The 14,662-nt window shown below is 43.4% G+C and overlaps 1 protein-coding gene and 1 pseudogene across 1 annotated transcript in view; both read left to right on the top strand.

Moving 5' to 3' along the window:
• LOC137776181 (G protein-coupled receptor kinase 3-like) overlaps window positions 1-12,451 on the top strand; it is a 47,499-nt gene extending 35,048 nt beyond the window's left edge. Inside the window, 6 exon segments of the mRNA XM_068562429.1 lie at window positions 321-387; window positions 1,143-1,238; window positions 4,184-4,346; window positions 8,143-8,279; window positions 10,667-10,780; window positions 11,801-12,451. Coding sequence (XP_068418530.1) covers window positions 321-387; window positions 1,143-1,238; window positions 4,184-4,346; window positions 8,143-8,279; window positions 10,667-10,780; window positions 11,801-11,962 — 739 coding nt within the window. The 3' untranslated portion in view covers window positions 11,963-12,451.
• On the top strand, window positions 5,089-5,501 carry LOC137776766 (phosphatidylinositol N-acetylglucosaminyltransferase subunit P pseudogene; annotated as a pseudogene).
• Window positions 12,452-14,662: the final 2,211 nt, after the last annotated feature.

The following is a 14,662-nucleotide window of genomic DNA, read 5'->3' as shown; positions in this document are numbered from 1 at the left end:
CTTAGTTAAATTTGGTCTCATGATTACAGAATCAGATATAGATATAATCTGTGAACACCCCTAGGTTATCTCAGGCTGGGATAAGCATCCCCAGTAAAGTAGCACATGGGATTATATTCCTAGGCTCAGCGTGCAGTATTTCTAAACATCACAGTGTTTCTTGGATTGCTTCGAAAGAAGCATATTTTACTTGCTGTCTTAAAGAGCTGGAAATAGTTGTCCCTGTGTGTTCTGTAATAGGAGATAATTTTTGCAAACCGTTTCTTAGATTTCCGAATGCATATTTACTTACCACTGCTGTGACTCCCTCTCTCCCGCAGTGCACAGGAGCTAAAAACGCACGACTTCTTCAGAGGCATCGACTGGCAGCAAGACTACCTGCAGAAGGTACTCCTGCTGGGACCCCACCCTGGGTACCACCCCCACTGTGCTCTCCATCTGCATCTCTGTATGCATCTCTACGTCCTGGCTCTGTCTCCAGGGTCCACCCCAGCTCTCCATCCACAGCCCTGCTTCTTGTTCTCCTATCCACGTGCTGCCGTATGGCTCATTCCCTTTGGAAGAACTTCTCCCTCTTTGTTTATATGTAAAAATGTACGAGAAACGTTTGTCATACACTTAGATACTTTTGAGCCTAGCACCCCATAATTTAAGAATTAGCGTGATTGTATAGTGGCATAATCCCCTTGGCTTATTTTAAGCTACTTTTTAATATTCTCATTGATTCAGGAAAACACCCCAAATTAAAGTTGTTGTTGTTTTTTTCTCATTGTTGATGATCATCTTTGGACTCATCTTTGCGTGAACTCAGACCGTTGAGGAATGATGCTCTGTTAGTCCTGCCTAATTAGGAGTAGAGTTGGGTTCTGGTTCAGCCAGCATTGGCCTCGGGACGTTTGTGGGTGTGGGGCACCCACCCTGCCCCATTTGCAGGCGTTAAGCTTCTAGCAAACTGGGTTGTGGGGCTGCATCTCCTTTGGGGGCATTGTGAACTGTGCACTGTGATTTGTGTGAGCTTGAATGAGCCCTGCACGGACTGTGACACCTTGATGTGTTGCACTGAGATCTCTTTACAGAATAGCAGGTTGGGACCGGGCCCTGAGTCACCTAGTAACTGAACCTTTCTTCTCTGGCTCTTCCAGTACCCTCCACCCTTGATCCCTCCCCTGGGGGAAGTCAATGCAGCCGACGCCTTTGACATCGGCTCATTTGATGAAGAGGATACCAAAGGCATCAAGGTACACTGGCAATGCTTGCTTTCAGAGTTTTTTTTTTTTTTTTTTGGAGGGTGGGGGATTTTTTAATTGGAAATCAGGCTTCATGATTGACTTAGTACTGGCCTGTTTATGGGCTGTAACTTACAGATGAACATCCATATATTTGGCGAATGTAGAAGAGGTCAAGACCTGAATTAGAGACTACGACAGCTTTCTTTGGACTACCTATTTTACATTTGATAAACTGCAAAGTGGTCACATTCTTACTGATTTGGATAGATTGGTGGTTGATAGAAAACTCATATGTGTTATGAAGCAGGGAAAAACAGCCGGGTGATGGCAAACGTACTTGGCCTCATGCCAGGCAGCCAGTCATCTTAGTTCTCCCAAATATCCCGGTTTCTCTGTGTCAGGATGAAAAGAGCAAACAGCATGAATCATTTTGCATTTGTCAATCAAAAGTGAAATAATCACGGTTTTGTTCTTTTTAATATGTATAGCATCTTCCGCATTTTTCAAACTTTGGTTCCTATCATTATTTTCCAAGTAGACAGGGCATAATTAGAGGTGGTGAGTCATGGGAGAAAGTCACCCTCTTTTGGATGCCGAGTCAGAGCGTGTCACTACACGTCAAGTTCTCACTGCCCCCACTTTCTCAGCTTCTCCCAGCGTCTCCCCTCTCCCTCCGAGAGGCCCCCCTGCCCGTGTCTTCTCAGCTGCCTGCATTTATGGCCTTGTGTCAGCCCCCCTGGGCTTTCCTGCCAGGCAGCTGTACAGGTGACTGGGGTGCTCACGTGGCCAGTTTCCCAGGATGGCAGGATGGGGGGTGGCGGGGAAGGTCAGGTGAAACACAGCGGAGAGGGCCTGGTCTGAGCCGTGGCTCCCCTGGGGACAGCAGCGTGACCACTGTGCCGATGCTCGGCATCTTCTGTGGCCTGGACAGACAGGACCACCCTATAGCTTCGGGAACAGTCCCTTTACAGAGTTATCTAAAAGGATCACTGCTGTCACAGTAGAATTTTGTCATCAGACATACTTCTCTCCAGCAAAGGGCACTAAAAGGAAAACGAATATCACGTGGGAGGCTGTGAAAATTTTGTTCAAAAGAGAGTCTCATGCTTTCAATTTTGTCAACTGTACTCTGGGCTTTGGAGTCATACGCACTGGCCTCAGATCTGCACTTACTACCTAAGGGAATCAGGGCCCTTTAGGGAACCTCGGGAGCACTGGTTTTCTTGCCTGTGAAGTGAGTGGTTTCATTGCCAGGCCTTCTCTGTGGGTGGGTCACCTGTGTTAGCCTCCTGGCATGTACACTAGGAGTTTCTGTTGTGGTGGTTTTGCTTCTTCCGAAACCAGAGCTGAGAAGGCTGTGTCTCTTCAAATGCAGCCAAAATAATACATTGTTCTTTAAGGAGAAAAAATAAAGCTCACTTCATGTAGAGCTTTGTTTTATTCATTTTTCACATAGGCCGAGTCATAAAGACCAAGGCTCTCTGACCTTACAGGAGATGGAACCGTTTGTATATAAAGCAGAGTTGTCCATTTCAGAGCAACTACTTTGGAAAGGAGGGTGTTTTCACTTTTGCCAAACTCTGCAGAATCTGCCCCAGTGTCCCTCATCACAGGGTGCTCTCCTGGCCTTGATGCTCTAACACTGCACCGCACACACACATACACACACACGCATGAGCGTGTTCACACTCAGGACACACAAAGGTTTCAGCGCCAGGCTTGGTTTGGGCGTCTGAAGAAAACTGAAAGGGGAAAAACTGTACACATTTTGATCTCAGAATCAGCACGTTAGGATGACAAGTCAGTAAGGGTGGGTGGAGAGCATCCTGATTGGGACCAGGATGCAGGTTCCTCCAGTGGTTCAGTGATTCGCTAAAGGCCTGTGGGCAAGAGCCTCACCCTTGGTCTTTCTCCCTTTTCCTTCTTAATAACTTGCCTCTCTCCCGTACTTATCTCTCAGGCAAGGGAGTGAACAAGTCAAGCTTCTAGGGAGATCCCTGCTTTTGAAAGACAGGGCTTTTTTTCCTTTCAGTAGGATCGCTTGTCTTTCTGCCACAAAACTGTAACTCAAATCTGTAAAACCATTTTCTTAGCTTGCTTTCAGAGTACAGGCTCACTTGGAGAAGAATGAAGAATTTTGAGTAATAGTTTGGAAGAGAAACGCTATCATTAAGTGTAATTTTTCTTATAGCACCTCTGAAAGGCCACATTGCCTAAAGTCTCCACGTATCTCGAGACTTATGATCATACTGTTCAACTTGGATTCATTGGAAGGCTCATGGGCTAAATGGTAAATTTGGCCTAGTGGACCTTTTAGTATTTCTCACTTTACAGAATAATGGGAGGGTGGTTAGAAAGCCCTCCTGGCTTCTCCCTTGTAACTGTATCTAAAACCATAGGGATCTGTTTTCGGAAATAAAATATCCTCACTATAATCGATATTATTTTGTTGCCAGATTCTTGTCATCCTTTAAAGAAAACCCTATACATGTTAGTTTTCAATGGCAAAAATGCTATGAAGATGCTGTAGAAGATTGGGCTGCATCTGACTGACCCAGGGATGGAAGTGAAGTGCCCATAATATATCACCCTGTGTGGATCCCGGTTGTTGGATTGTCTTTCTTTTTTTTTCTTTTTAAAAGATTTTATTGAAGTATAGTTGATGTACAATATTATATAACTTACAGGTGTACAGTATAGTGATTAACAACTTTTAAAGGTTATACTCCATTTACAGTCATTATAAAATACTGGCTATATTCCCCGTGTTGTACAGTATATTCCTTGGTCGCTCGATTGTCATTGGCAGAGGTTTATGACAAGTAATAAATTGTCTCTTAATGGTTATAGGCTGTTGTCTAGTTATCTTCCTACACGCAGTTATGTTACTTTTGAATCTGTTGCCTTTGTAAGCATGTTAAATCATACATATCTTGATTTCTTAAAATAATAAGCTTCTTGATTGCGACCAAGAACTCTACAAGAACTTCCCATTGGTGATCTCTGAGCGCTGGCAGCAGGAAGTGGTGGAAACTGTTTATGAAGCAGTAAATGCAGACACGGATAAAATCGAGGCCAGGAAGAGAGCTAAAAATAAGCAGCTTGGCCACGAAGAAGGTAAAATAGCTGGTGTGTCTGAAGATATTTCTAAAGCAATGAATTTTCAAGATCTCTTGTAAAGCTGAAAATAGTATCTGGGTCATAAAATACTTTCCAATAGAGTGGGAGAAATGCCATAAATTGTTTTCGTTTTACCTGGCTTGGAAAAGATCAGTGTGAAATGATATTTCAAAGTCTTTAATTTTTTAAAAGTTTTTATTGAAATATAGTTGATTTACAATGTTGTGTTAGTTTCAAGTGTACAGCAAAGTGATTCAGTTATACATATATATATAAATATATACTTGATATTTCAAAGTCTTTAGTCCACATATAAATAATATGTGTGGAGGTCGTCAGCAGTATTTTGTCAATGCACCTTCTTATCTTGGAGTTTTGGGGCCAATTTGGAAGTTTTCTTCCTTAAAGATTAAGTATCACGGTGTCAGCAACAGGGCCGGCTTCCTGGGTGTCTGGCCTGTGTGGTCTCATCAGGCCACCGACCCAGGTTAATGCTGCGCTGGCACCATCTTAACATTCTTAATAATTTTTTAACAAGCGACCTGCATTTTCATTTTCCACAGGGCCCTGCAAAGTATGGTGAAGAACTTAGTATTACATGTTTACTTGTCAAGAGACATAAGTGTATATACATACATTTATATTATAAACAGCATGAAAGAGTCACCAGGGCCGAACTGTGGGGAGGGGCCGGAGTGGGCGCATGGAGGACCCGAGATTATCTAAAGCCACGGGGAAAATGGTGGAAAATTCACCGTTGCCGTTGCCAGAAAGAGCAACTTATGGCTTTATTCTTTTCTTAAGCTCCCAATTTGGCTTCATACTATATCTTGTGTGGGCTTTTATTCCTGAATCTTGGCTAAACTCCTTAGGCTTGACCTATTGGCCTCAAAAATACTGGGCAGTTAGTTGCACTGCCTGTGTACCTCCTCATTACTGTAGTGATTGGTTACGTGCTCTTATTTGGAATAAACATGACGAGTACCTCTCCGGAGACTCAACTCCATTCATACAATCACAGATGACTATGCCAAAAACCAACAGCAGAAGAAATACCAAGAAGAAGCCATCCCAGCATTAAGAGATATTCCTAATAGTGAAGTAAACCAAATGTTCTTTCTTGCAGCCAAAGAACTTTACACCAAAAACTGAATTGTATGTAGACTAATACCAAACACTTATTACAAATTTTTGATGTAAAAATTTTGACCATAGTAATTTTGACTATCTTTCTGATTAATATCCAGTATTGAAATGTAAAAAAAAAAAAGTAAGTTGAACTTCTCTTAGATTAAGTTCTATTAATAATATAAATGTTATCAAATAGTAGTTACTAACGGACAGAATAAGTAAAATCCTGCATTACCATATAGCAAGTATCCCTCCCCAAAAAAAAAGAAAAAGAAAAAAGAGTCACCAAGCCATATATATTTTTTTAATTAATTAATTTATTTATTTTTGGCTGTGTTGGGTCTTTGTTTCTGTGCGAGGGCTTTCTCTAGTTGCGGCAAGCAGAGGCCACTCTTCATCGCGGTTACGGGCCTTGCATTGTCGCGGCCTCTCTTGTTGCGGAGCACAGGCTCCAGACGTGCAGGTTCAGTAGTTGTGGCTCACGGGCCTAGTTGCTCCGCGGCATGTGGGATCTTCCCAGACCAGGGCTCGAACCCGTGTCCCCTGCATTGGCAGGCAGATTCTCAACCACTGCGCCACCAGGGAAGCCCGAAGCCATATTTTTATTTACCATATTTGAGTGCCCTATTAGGATTTCCAAAGGAGAATACATAACATCCAGTATTAAATAAATCAGTCATCTTTGATTCACCAAATATTGCCACTCTTGATTTTTCTAAGACTTTATGGATTTTGGATATTTAAACTTATTATGGTTAGTGATGAAGATAGCTTTTTGTTTTACTTCTAAGCAAAGACCTTTCTGAGGTTAACGTATAATAAGAATGACCGGAGGGACTTCCCTGGTGGCTCAGTGGTTGGGAGCCCGCCTGCCAGTGCAGGGGACACGGGTTTGGGCCCCGGTCTGGGAGGATCCCACATGCCGCGGATCATCTGGGCCCGTGCGCCACGGCTGCTGAGCCTGTGCTCTAGGGCCCGTGTGCCTAGGGCCCGTGCTCTGCAGCGGGAGGGGCCGCCACGGTGGGAAGCCCAGGCACCACAATTGGAGAAAGCCCGCACGCAGCAGCGGAGAACCAATGCAGCCAAAAATAAAATAAAATAAAAACCCCTATTTAAAAAAAAAAAAAAAGAATGACCGGAAACAATTTCAGTCTGTGAACAATTTGCTTTGGTGCGGGTATCTTGGTGCAGGATTCCTAGGTCTTGTCGACCATTCCCCAGTAGCATTTATCATCTGTTTAGAAAAGTGTCCACCATCCTGGATGAATGACTCCTTACCTAAAAGTCGCCTGAGTGCACCAAGGGAACGTGACAGCCCTTTAACTGTGTTCACCTCCATTCTGCAGGGAAAGGGACTTTATTTCTAAGCCATTCTTGAGAGAACGGGTCCACTGAGATCACTCTGGACCACGTTTGCTGTTACGGATTTTACACAGGAAATTATAGCCTCAGTAGTTTGCTCAGGGGAGAGCCATGATGTCACTAGAATCTTGACAAATTGGACCCAGAAAAAAATATGTATGTTAATGACCTTGTTGAAGTGTAGCCTTTTAATTAGAGCTGTAATTAGAACGTCTAACAAATTAATGAATTATTCTCGCATGTAATTAAGTAATTTAGGAATAACTAGATCTTGGTTGAGGATCTCAGAAGTCACCCTTAAAGTAAAATATAGTCTAGGATTAGATATCTGAAGTAAAAATATAAGACGTATACTTTAAATGTACTTGACAAATGCAGACACCTTTTCCATTAAAATGGCAACTCCGTGAACCACACCCCATCACCACGGACCCTCCCAAGGCCCCTCCCTCCTTCATTCTTTTCCTTCCTGCTTGTGTCCAAGTGACACAACATGGGTTTTGCTTATTTGTTTATTACCTGAATCTCCCACTAGAATGTAAGCTCCCTGAAGGCAAGGACTTCTGTCTCTTTTATCCACTGCTGCGTCCAGAATGCCTAGCACATGCCCAGCACCTTCCCTTCATCGTTGAACGAATGAGTGAGTGAGTGAATGAATGATTTTAGCACAATCACCAAAGCCTCTAAGGAAGGCAAAGTAAGCCACTTAAAATTGACCTTTTTTTTTTTTTGAGACAATACTTTGCTGTAAAAATGTAATCAGAACTCAACATGCATGTGAATTAGCTTGGCCTCCCTACATAGCCATATATATGAAGGATAATTATAACCTTAAGTGGAGGAAAGACCAGTTTTTGACCCTTGTGTTACTTTGGCTTCTTTAGACAAGAAAATCCCCTCTCTGTTATTTTTTTAAATAACATTAAAGGGAGAAGCCCAATTCCATATAAAGGCAAAGGTACTTTGGGCATAGCTTGAGTTTAATCACTCTCTATTCCCCAATTATCACCCTACATAATGAAAAAATATTTATCAAACAAACTCTGACCCTCTCAGAGCAATAGAGGAGCATCATGAATTTATCAGAATATTGAGAAACAGCCATTTAATATGTTAGTAGAGAGCTGAAGAGACCTGTTCTTTAATGTGTTTAAAACTGAAATAATGATTTCTATGGTGTGTTCTCTTTATAGAAACTTGCTCTTTTTCTAAAAAGTGTGTCATTCTTTTTTTTCTGAGAAGCATATAGACATTCTGTTTCAGACCCTGCTAAATTTCATCGTTGTGTTCCATGCCTCAGATTACGCTCTGGGAAGAGACTGCATCATGCACGGGTACATGCTGAAGCTGGGAAACCAATTCCTGACTCAGTGGCAGCGGCGATATTTTTACCTCTTTCCAAACAGACTTGAATGGAGAGGAGAGGGCGAGTCACGAGTAAGTCTGTAGCATCTTCCCGAGCACTCGTTTCCGTGGTGATTTCACATCGCCGGCATGTTTTCTCAGATCTCCCTCTAGCTCCCATATCTCTTTTAACATGTATACATGAGATTTTCATGTTCAGACATTAACTTTTAAACTTCTGAGTCAAGGAAGGATTTGGTGCTACCTGAAAATAGAAGGTGCCTTCCAGGGAGGTCAAAGCAGACAGGTTTGAGGAGGGCTGGAGAGTGGTTAGGTGGATCAAAAAAGGGGAAAAAACTGGGAGTTTGGAGTCAGAGGTGTTTAAATCCACTGCTCCGTGTCTCTGGGACTTGGAGCACATTATGTCGACTGAGCCTCAGTTTCCTCATCTGTAAAATGGGAGAAGTAGAAATGGTAACGACTGCTACAATTGTTGCAGATTTATCTTGGGCCTGGTGCTGTAGACACACAGACACAAACACACACACAGACACACACACACACACACACACTTTTAATTTGTTTAGCAACCTTTGAGGTCCAGCCCTTATATTATAAAGAGAGAACCAGGGCTTAGAGAGGGAAGGTCTGGCACCAGTGACAGGTGTGGATGAGGAGTGATTCCGACCGGGGTCTGCCTGTGCCCCGTGTCTCCGTTACGAGGCCTCCCTGAGTAGGGGTTGAGTAAGACGATGTCTGCAGTGCAGGCCGAGAAGCTTGGCACCGAGACCAGGGCACCTGACCCCACTCCCGTTGTCTCCACCTTGCTGGAAAATCGGAAGTGGGTTTTATCGCATTAGATGGGAAGATACAGCCTCCCTGTAAGGTCCTTTCGAGAGCTAATGTTAGTGAACAAGAAAAGAGAAATTTCCCATCTACACCATCCCTCGTAGCAAGTGGGGCAGCATTTATTAAGCGTCTGCTGTGTGAAGCGCCCAGGGCTTGTCTCCATGGAAGGTGGCAACCCATGTGGAAGGAGTTCTGCTCTTGGGGGAGGGAATGGTTGGTCATCATCAGCAGGACAGTGCTCCCAACTGTGAAAAACATAGTTGGTGTATTGGAATATGGCCCCTGTATCAGAATATGGCTCTCTACTGGCCAGAGCATGGAAAATGGTGAGCCCAAATCTGGTGTGTTTGACTTTGGAATGTGTTTTGCAAATCCTTGTTGGTGAAGATGCCATTTAATTACAAGTGATTGCTACTGTGTATGACCACATTCTTCATAAATGATCATGATCTTCTCACTATTACTAGTGCCATAGAAGTCATTTTCTAAAAATTCATAACATCTAGGATCTGAGTTATGATTAATAAGACTCTATGGGGGTCCTGAATTATAACTCAGGTACTGGTAAGTATTGTATAATATAAAATATGCATATTACATAGAACATGTGTATATGATTATACATAAATACAAGATAATTATATTTTGTATAATATTACATATGTATTTTTTACATTATAGAATATTTACTAGCACCTGAGTTATAATTCATACATATATCATTATATAATGTTTATTTGCAGATAATGAGTGGCCCTGGGCATAGTATGCGCTTACTGTGCTATCTACTGGTCAGTCACTGTTGTACACTTTGAAAGGAAATTGTCTCGCTTTTCAGGATATTCGAAAACTAAAACAAATATCTTCTTTTGCTTACCATTGGATATGATAAATTACCTTGGTTTTAAAAGAGTCAGCATTTAGCGTTGATTCACGAAGCTACGTAACGTGCCTGGATAGATTCGTAAGTTTAAGTAAGGGAAAAAGAAAACGTGGATTTATGATGGTGTTGTTTTTCATTTAGGATTCCTGGAGTATTTATTCCAAAAAACATAAAATGGTAAGGTGCTCAGAGACAAGGTAGCCTTCACCGGGAGCAGTGATGCTGTAGACCCAGCGGGACAGTCGTTTAAGGACGTCACCTGTGTTTATAACATCATTTCGACGTGATCAAAATATCAGTCGCTTACAGGCTAGCGTGACCGAGCTTCTACTGGGCTGCTGGGTTCAAAGCCAGCGACACACCTCTCGCTCACGCAGATTGTAGGTAGTGACATCGTTGTTCCCTCATAGGATTGATCGTGTCTAGGCAAGTGTGTGATGCAGGAGAGGTACGTGTGATTCACACTCATCCCCACATCAGTACTGTGCTGAGGGAACAGCTTTGCTTTCTGCCTTATAGAGACGTTCCTTTCTTTGCAGCTTTCTTTGAGATGTTATATTTTGAATTTTCGTACATTTCTTTTGTAGTCATTTCCCCCCACTTCTAGAATATCATCAAAGAAAGAAAGATGCTGATTTTTTTTCTTTACTTTTTCTAAGCTGGTAGTTTTCAGTATTATTTATTAACTTAATTTAAAAAGTCATGCAATAATGTGAAGTAACTTATCATCTTTTATTTTTACGGTCAGCAAAATTTACTGACAATGGAACAGGTTGTGTCTGTGGAAGAAACTCAGATTAAAGACAAAAAGTGCATTTTGTTGAGGATAAAAGGAGGGAAGCAATTTGTCTTGCAGTGTGAGGTGAGTGTTTGTATTTTTTCCAGAGGTGAAAGTTAGAACAATTATATAAACATTCAACAAAGGTGCCTGCCTGGTTATCAAACATTTTCTTACTCCATGCTTTATCACTCATGAACTTAGCAAGAAAGTTGGAAGATACAAGGATCTCAGCAAATTAACAGTTATTTTAAAAGAAGTGTTTCTTAGAAAATGGCAGGAGGAAGGACAGGAAATAAAGTGATTACCCTATCTGGAAACCATCCAGTATTTAATAGGAGCCTTGAATTTTATTTGTTCACAGTTTTCCAGATCTGATCTGATCTTTCAGCATGTTTGAAGTTGAGGTTTGTGTGTTGAAATAAACATAAGATCCCCAAGTAACTCTTAACAGGGGAAATGCCATCTTTCTCTCCCCAAAGTTCTATTGTAGCCCGAACTTAATTCCTGAACACTGCTCTTGGGGTGTGGGGGGATGTTTTGGGGGGGGGGGGTGAGAAAAGAGTGTATTTAGAGAGATAAAGCAGTAGTAGATACAAAGACGTGTTTGCTTCACGACTTCAACACTTTTCTACTGGGTGTGTGTGTGTGTGTGTGTGTATGTGTATACGTGCTTACAAAGAGCATATTTAGAGAGATAAACTAGTAGTTGATGCAAAAACGTATGATTAATTACTTCATGACGTCATTGCACATGTGAAGGTGCTTCTGAAATTTGTCAAAACTCCTCATGCATTATTTTCTAGACTTGAGTTATTTCAGACATCAGAGATCAAAGGTGATCTTTCAACAAAGTCAAGGCAGCAATTCTCCTGTGGGGTTGTAGGAGGCTCTTCTGAAGGGCCTGGTCCCTCTTCTGGGCAAGGGGCCCCTGGAGGAAGTTCCTGCGTGACCCCCCCCATTACTCACCGGCCGCGGGGTGGGACATGGGGTGTGCTTTCCCTGGGGGAAAGGGGGTTCCAAGGACTGACCAGAGGCATCCATGTGTGTCGGCGAAGCCAGTGACACTGTCCTACCTCCTCCGCCTCTTGTGTTTGCCTTCAGAGTGACCCGGAGTTTCTGCAGTGGAAGAAAGAGCTGACGGAGACGTTCACCGAGGCCCAGCGGCTGGTACGTCGAGCCCCCAAGTTCCTCAACCAATCCCGCTTGGCCATCGTGGAGCTCTCGAAGCCGCCCCTCTGCCACAGGAACAGCAATGGCCTCTGACCCCTGGCACGGGGAGGGTCCCACGAGACGGCACCTCCTCTGGGAAGTCCGCATGGGCTGCTCGACCCGCGAAGTGGAGCCTTTGGGAGAAGTGTGAGGATGAGAGATGGAGTCGCTCACCTCCGGGGTGCTCCGTGGCTGGGGGGACCCAGGACTCTGAGATGCTCCTACTAGGAGTGGCGACCACCCTCAGGCTTGGGGGCGCCTCCTCCCCTCCTGAGGGCCTCCCGCCACGATCGCATCCATCCGCCCTCGAAACTACTGAAGAAACGAAGTTCTCTTTCTTTGCCACACACTTCTTTTGGTTATAGATGAACCTAGAACTTGAAATGATTCCTACTGATTGTGGCACTTTTTGCATCCGATATCAAATGTATCTCAGGCTTGCCAAGGTGGGATCAAACAGTCTGCCGTTCAGGTTGCCCCAGCGTTGCCACGCTCTGTCCGTAAGCAGCCCCGGCTGGGTTTAGATGTCTTTGCTCCATAGTCCTGGCAGGATGGCAGACCAGCTGGGTGTCCTCTGTGCCCTTGAGAACCAGCCTCTCGTTGTCTCGGGGCTTGAAAGCTGCAGAGGTTTTCTGAAAGGGCTGCACCTGGGCCCTCCCCGCGGGTGCCGCACCCACGGGTACCAGCCTGCCTCTGACCGGGAGCTTAGGCAGCTGGGACCAAGGACGTGGGAGCCACTCAACATCGAAGGCGTCAGATGGTAGATGGCTGGAGGCTCACCGTGGCTCTGCAGGAGAGGCGGTGGCATTTGCATCTCACGGTGACACAGCCATTTTCAAACCGTGAAGTCGGTGCACTTCCCCTGGGTACACAGGACCGCCTGCGGGCGCCCGTCTTGGGCTTGGATGGAAGCCGTCGTGAGACACAGCAACTCTGGTTCCCTCTGGCTGACCTCAGGAAGCATCTGGGTAACGGATGTGTCAAGGAAGGAAACTCTGTTTTACCTTTTAGTATAATTTAAAAATGAATTTTATTGAAAAAAGAATGCTGAAGATGAATGTGTCAAAATGGGTTAACTGTGTATATTGACTTGCATTGCCGTTCAACTGTCATTAGCGAATAATTCTCTGCCCTGGCGGGTTGTTCTGTGACAGCGACGGCCTGATCCCAGTGGCCTCCTCTCCCCGTGGTTCGTTTCATGTCCCAAATAAGTGCTGGTTTATAAGAACCAGTGTGTTTCCCAGCCAGGTCCTCCGTGTCATCAGACTAAAAATAATAACAATAATTTTCAGAGTCCACATATTTGTCCTTTCTTAGTGCAGTTTTATTGTCTGTTTCTGAGTCGACTACCTACAATATAAATAACTTGACATCATAATTATCTGCATCCTGTCCTCGATATTTTTAGTGGTTCCAAACCTTTGTGTTTATATTTGTGTGCCGCACTCACTGGGAAAGTAAGTCCTTTTTAATGAAACGATATCTTGAGAGTTTGGAAGATAATTATCGAAAGAGCCTTTTATTTCATAGGGAGAGTTACCTTGGAAAAGAAACTTTGCGGTTCACTATTTATCTCAACTACTAGTTGGAATTTAGCATACATGTTCTACTATCTGCTGTTTCCAGTATAGAAGTTAGGGGCTACTATTTACATGGATTCCCCTGATTTAAAAGGGAAGAATAGTATTCAAATTGTGTTTGTAAAAAAAAAAAAAAAAACCCACCAGAGATAGAAAAGCTGTTCATGACAAGTGAGCATCTCCCCAGGCATGGTTGATTGTCACTGTCACCGCTGTAGTTAGTTACTGGCTCCATCACAAGGTCACATGTGCTCAGCACCTATGGTTCAGAGATGGGTAATTACAGTTTAGAAATCGCTGAGCCTCCTGCTTCTGCTGGACAGAGTAGAGATGTAGCCTCACGTGGAGAAGGTGCATGAACTCCTTGAGGGTCTGGGCTTAGCGTCTCATGTTCCATACCCAGGGCACCAGCTACGCTGATTCGCATCTCTGAAAAAATATCATTTAAGCTCTGGAGTAGAACATAAGGTTGTCTTTCCTTTGCAAAAGAAAAATGAATTGGAAATATTCCGAGAGCCCTTTCGCCTCGCCTCAAATTTATTCCAAGTGAACTTTTACACTCCCTCATGTTTGATGGGTAACGACAGGGCTGAGAAGTGCATTACGTGGATGTGATTTATTAAAAGTGCTCTGTGAGGTTAGGATGAGTGGCTTTTTAGGGGGAGGTCCGTGTTTGTGTTTGGGGTTTGGCAGCCTGGAGAGGCCAGTCTTCCTCCTGAACTCGTGCCTGCAGCCCTTCTGAGGGGGTAAGTGTTTCTGCTGCCAGATGGAAGGCACTTCCAGGACCCTTCTGTGCCAGCACCTGGTGCCCCCGTGGCCAAAGAAGTCGGTTGGTTTAGGAGTCTTGGTATACGTGGCTGTTTTAGGTCTTAATGTTTGACCCTACCTATGTTTGGAGTGTTAAAAAGGGCAAAATTGAGCACAAGTGTTATCATTATTTTAGATTTATTTGGTTGGGATATTTTCACATTGTCAGAAAAAATCATTGAAGTTGATATTTTTGTAAAATTATGTTAGTAGTGTCTTGATTTCATAATTCAAAGGAATCATTAAAGCAAAGCCTAAAAATAATAGATTAAGCTGCTCTACTCTACACCATATATGGAATGAATTAAAAACTTTTGGGAATCCAAGGTTATTTTTTTTTAACCTAAAACATTCTCGTTGGTGCATT

This window comes from Eschrichtius robustus, chromosome 14 (assembly GCF_028021215.1).
Source record: "Eschrichtius robustus isolate mEscRob2 chromosome 14, mEscRob2.pri, whole genome shotgun sequence".
Lineage (NCBI taxonomy): Eukaryota > Metazoa > Chordata > Mammalia > Artiodactyla > Eschrichtiidae > Eschrichtius > Eschrichtius robustus.
Note: the sequence above shows the minus strand (reverse complement) of the source record. Positions and strands in the feature narration are given on the sequence as shown.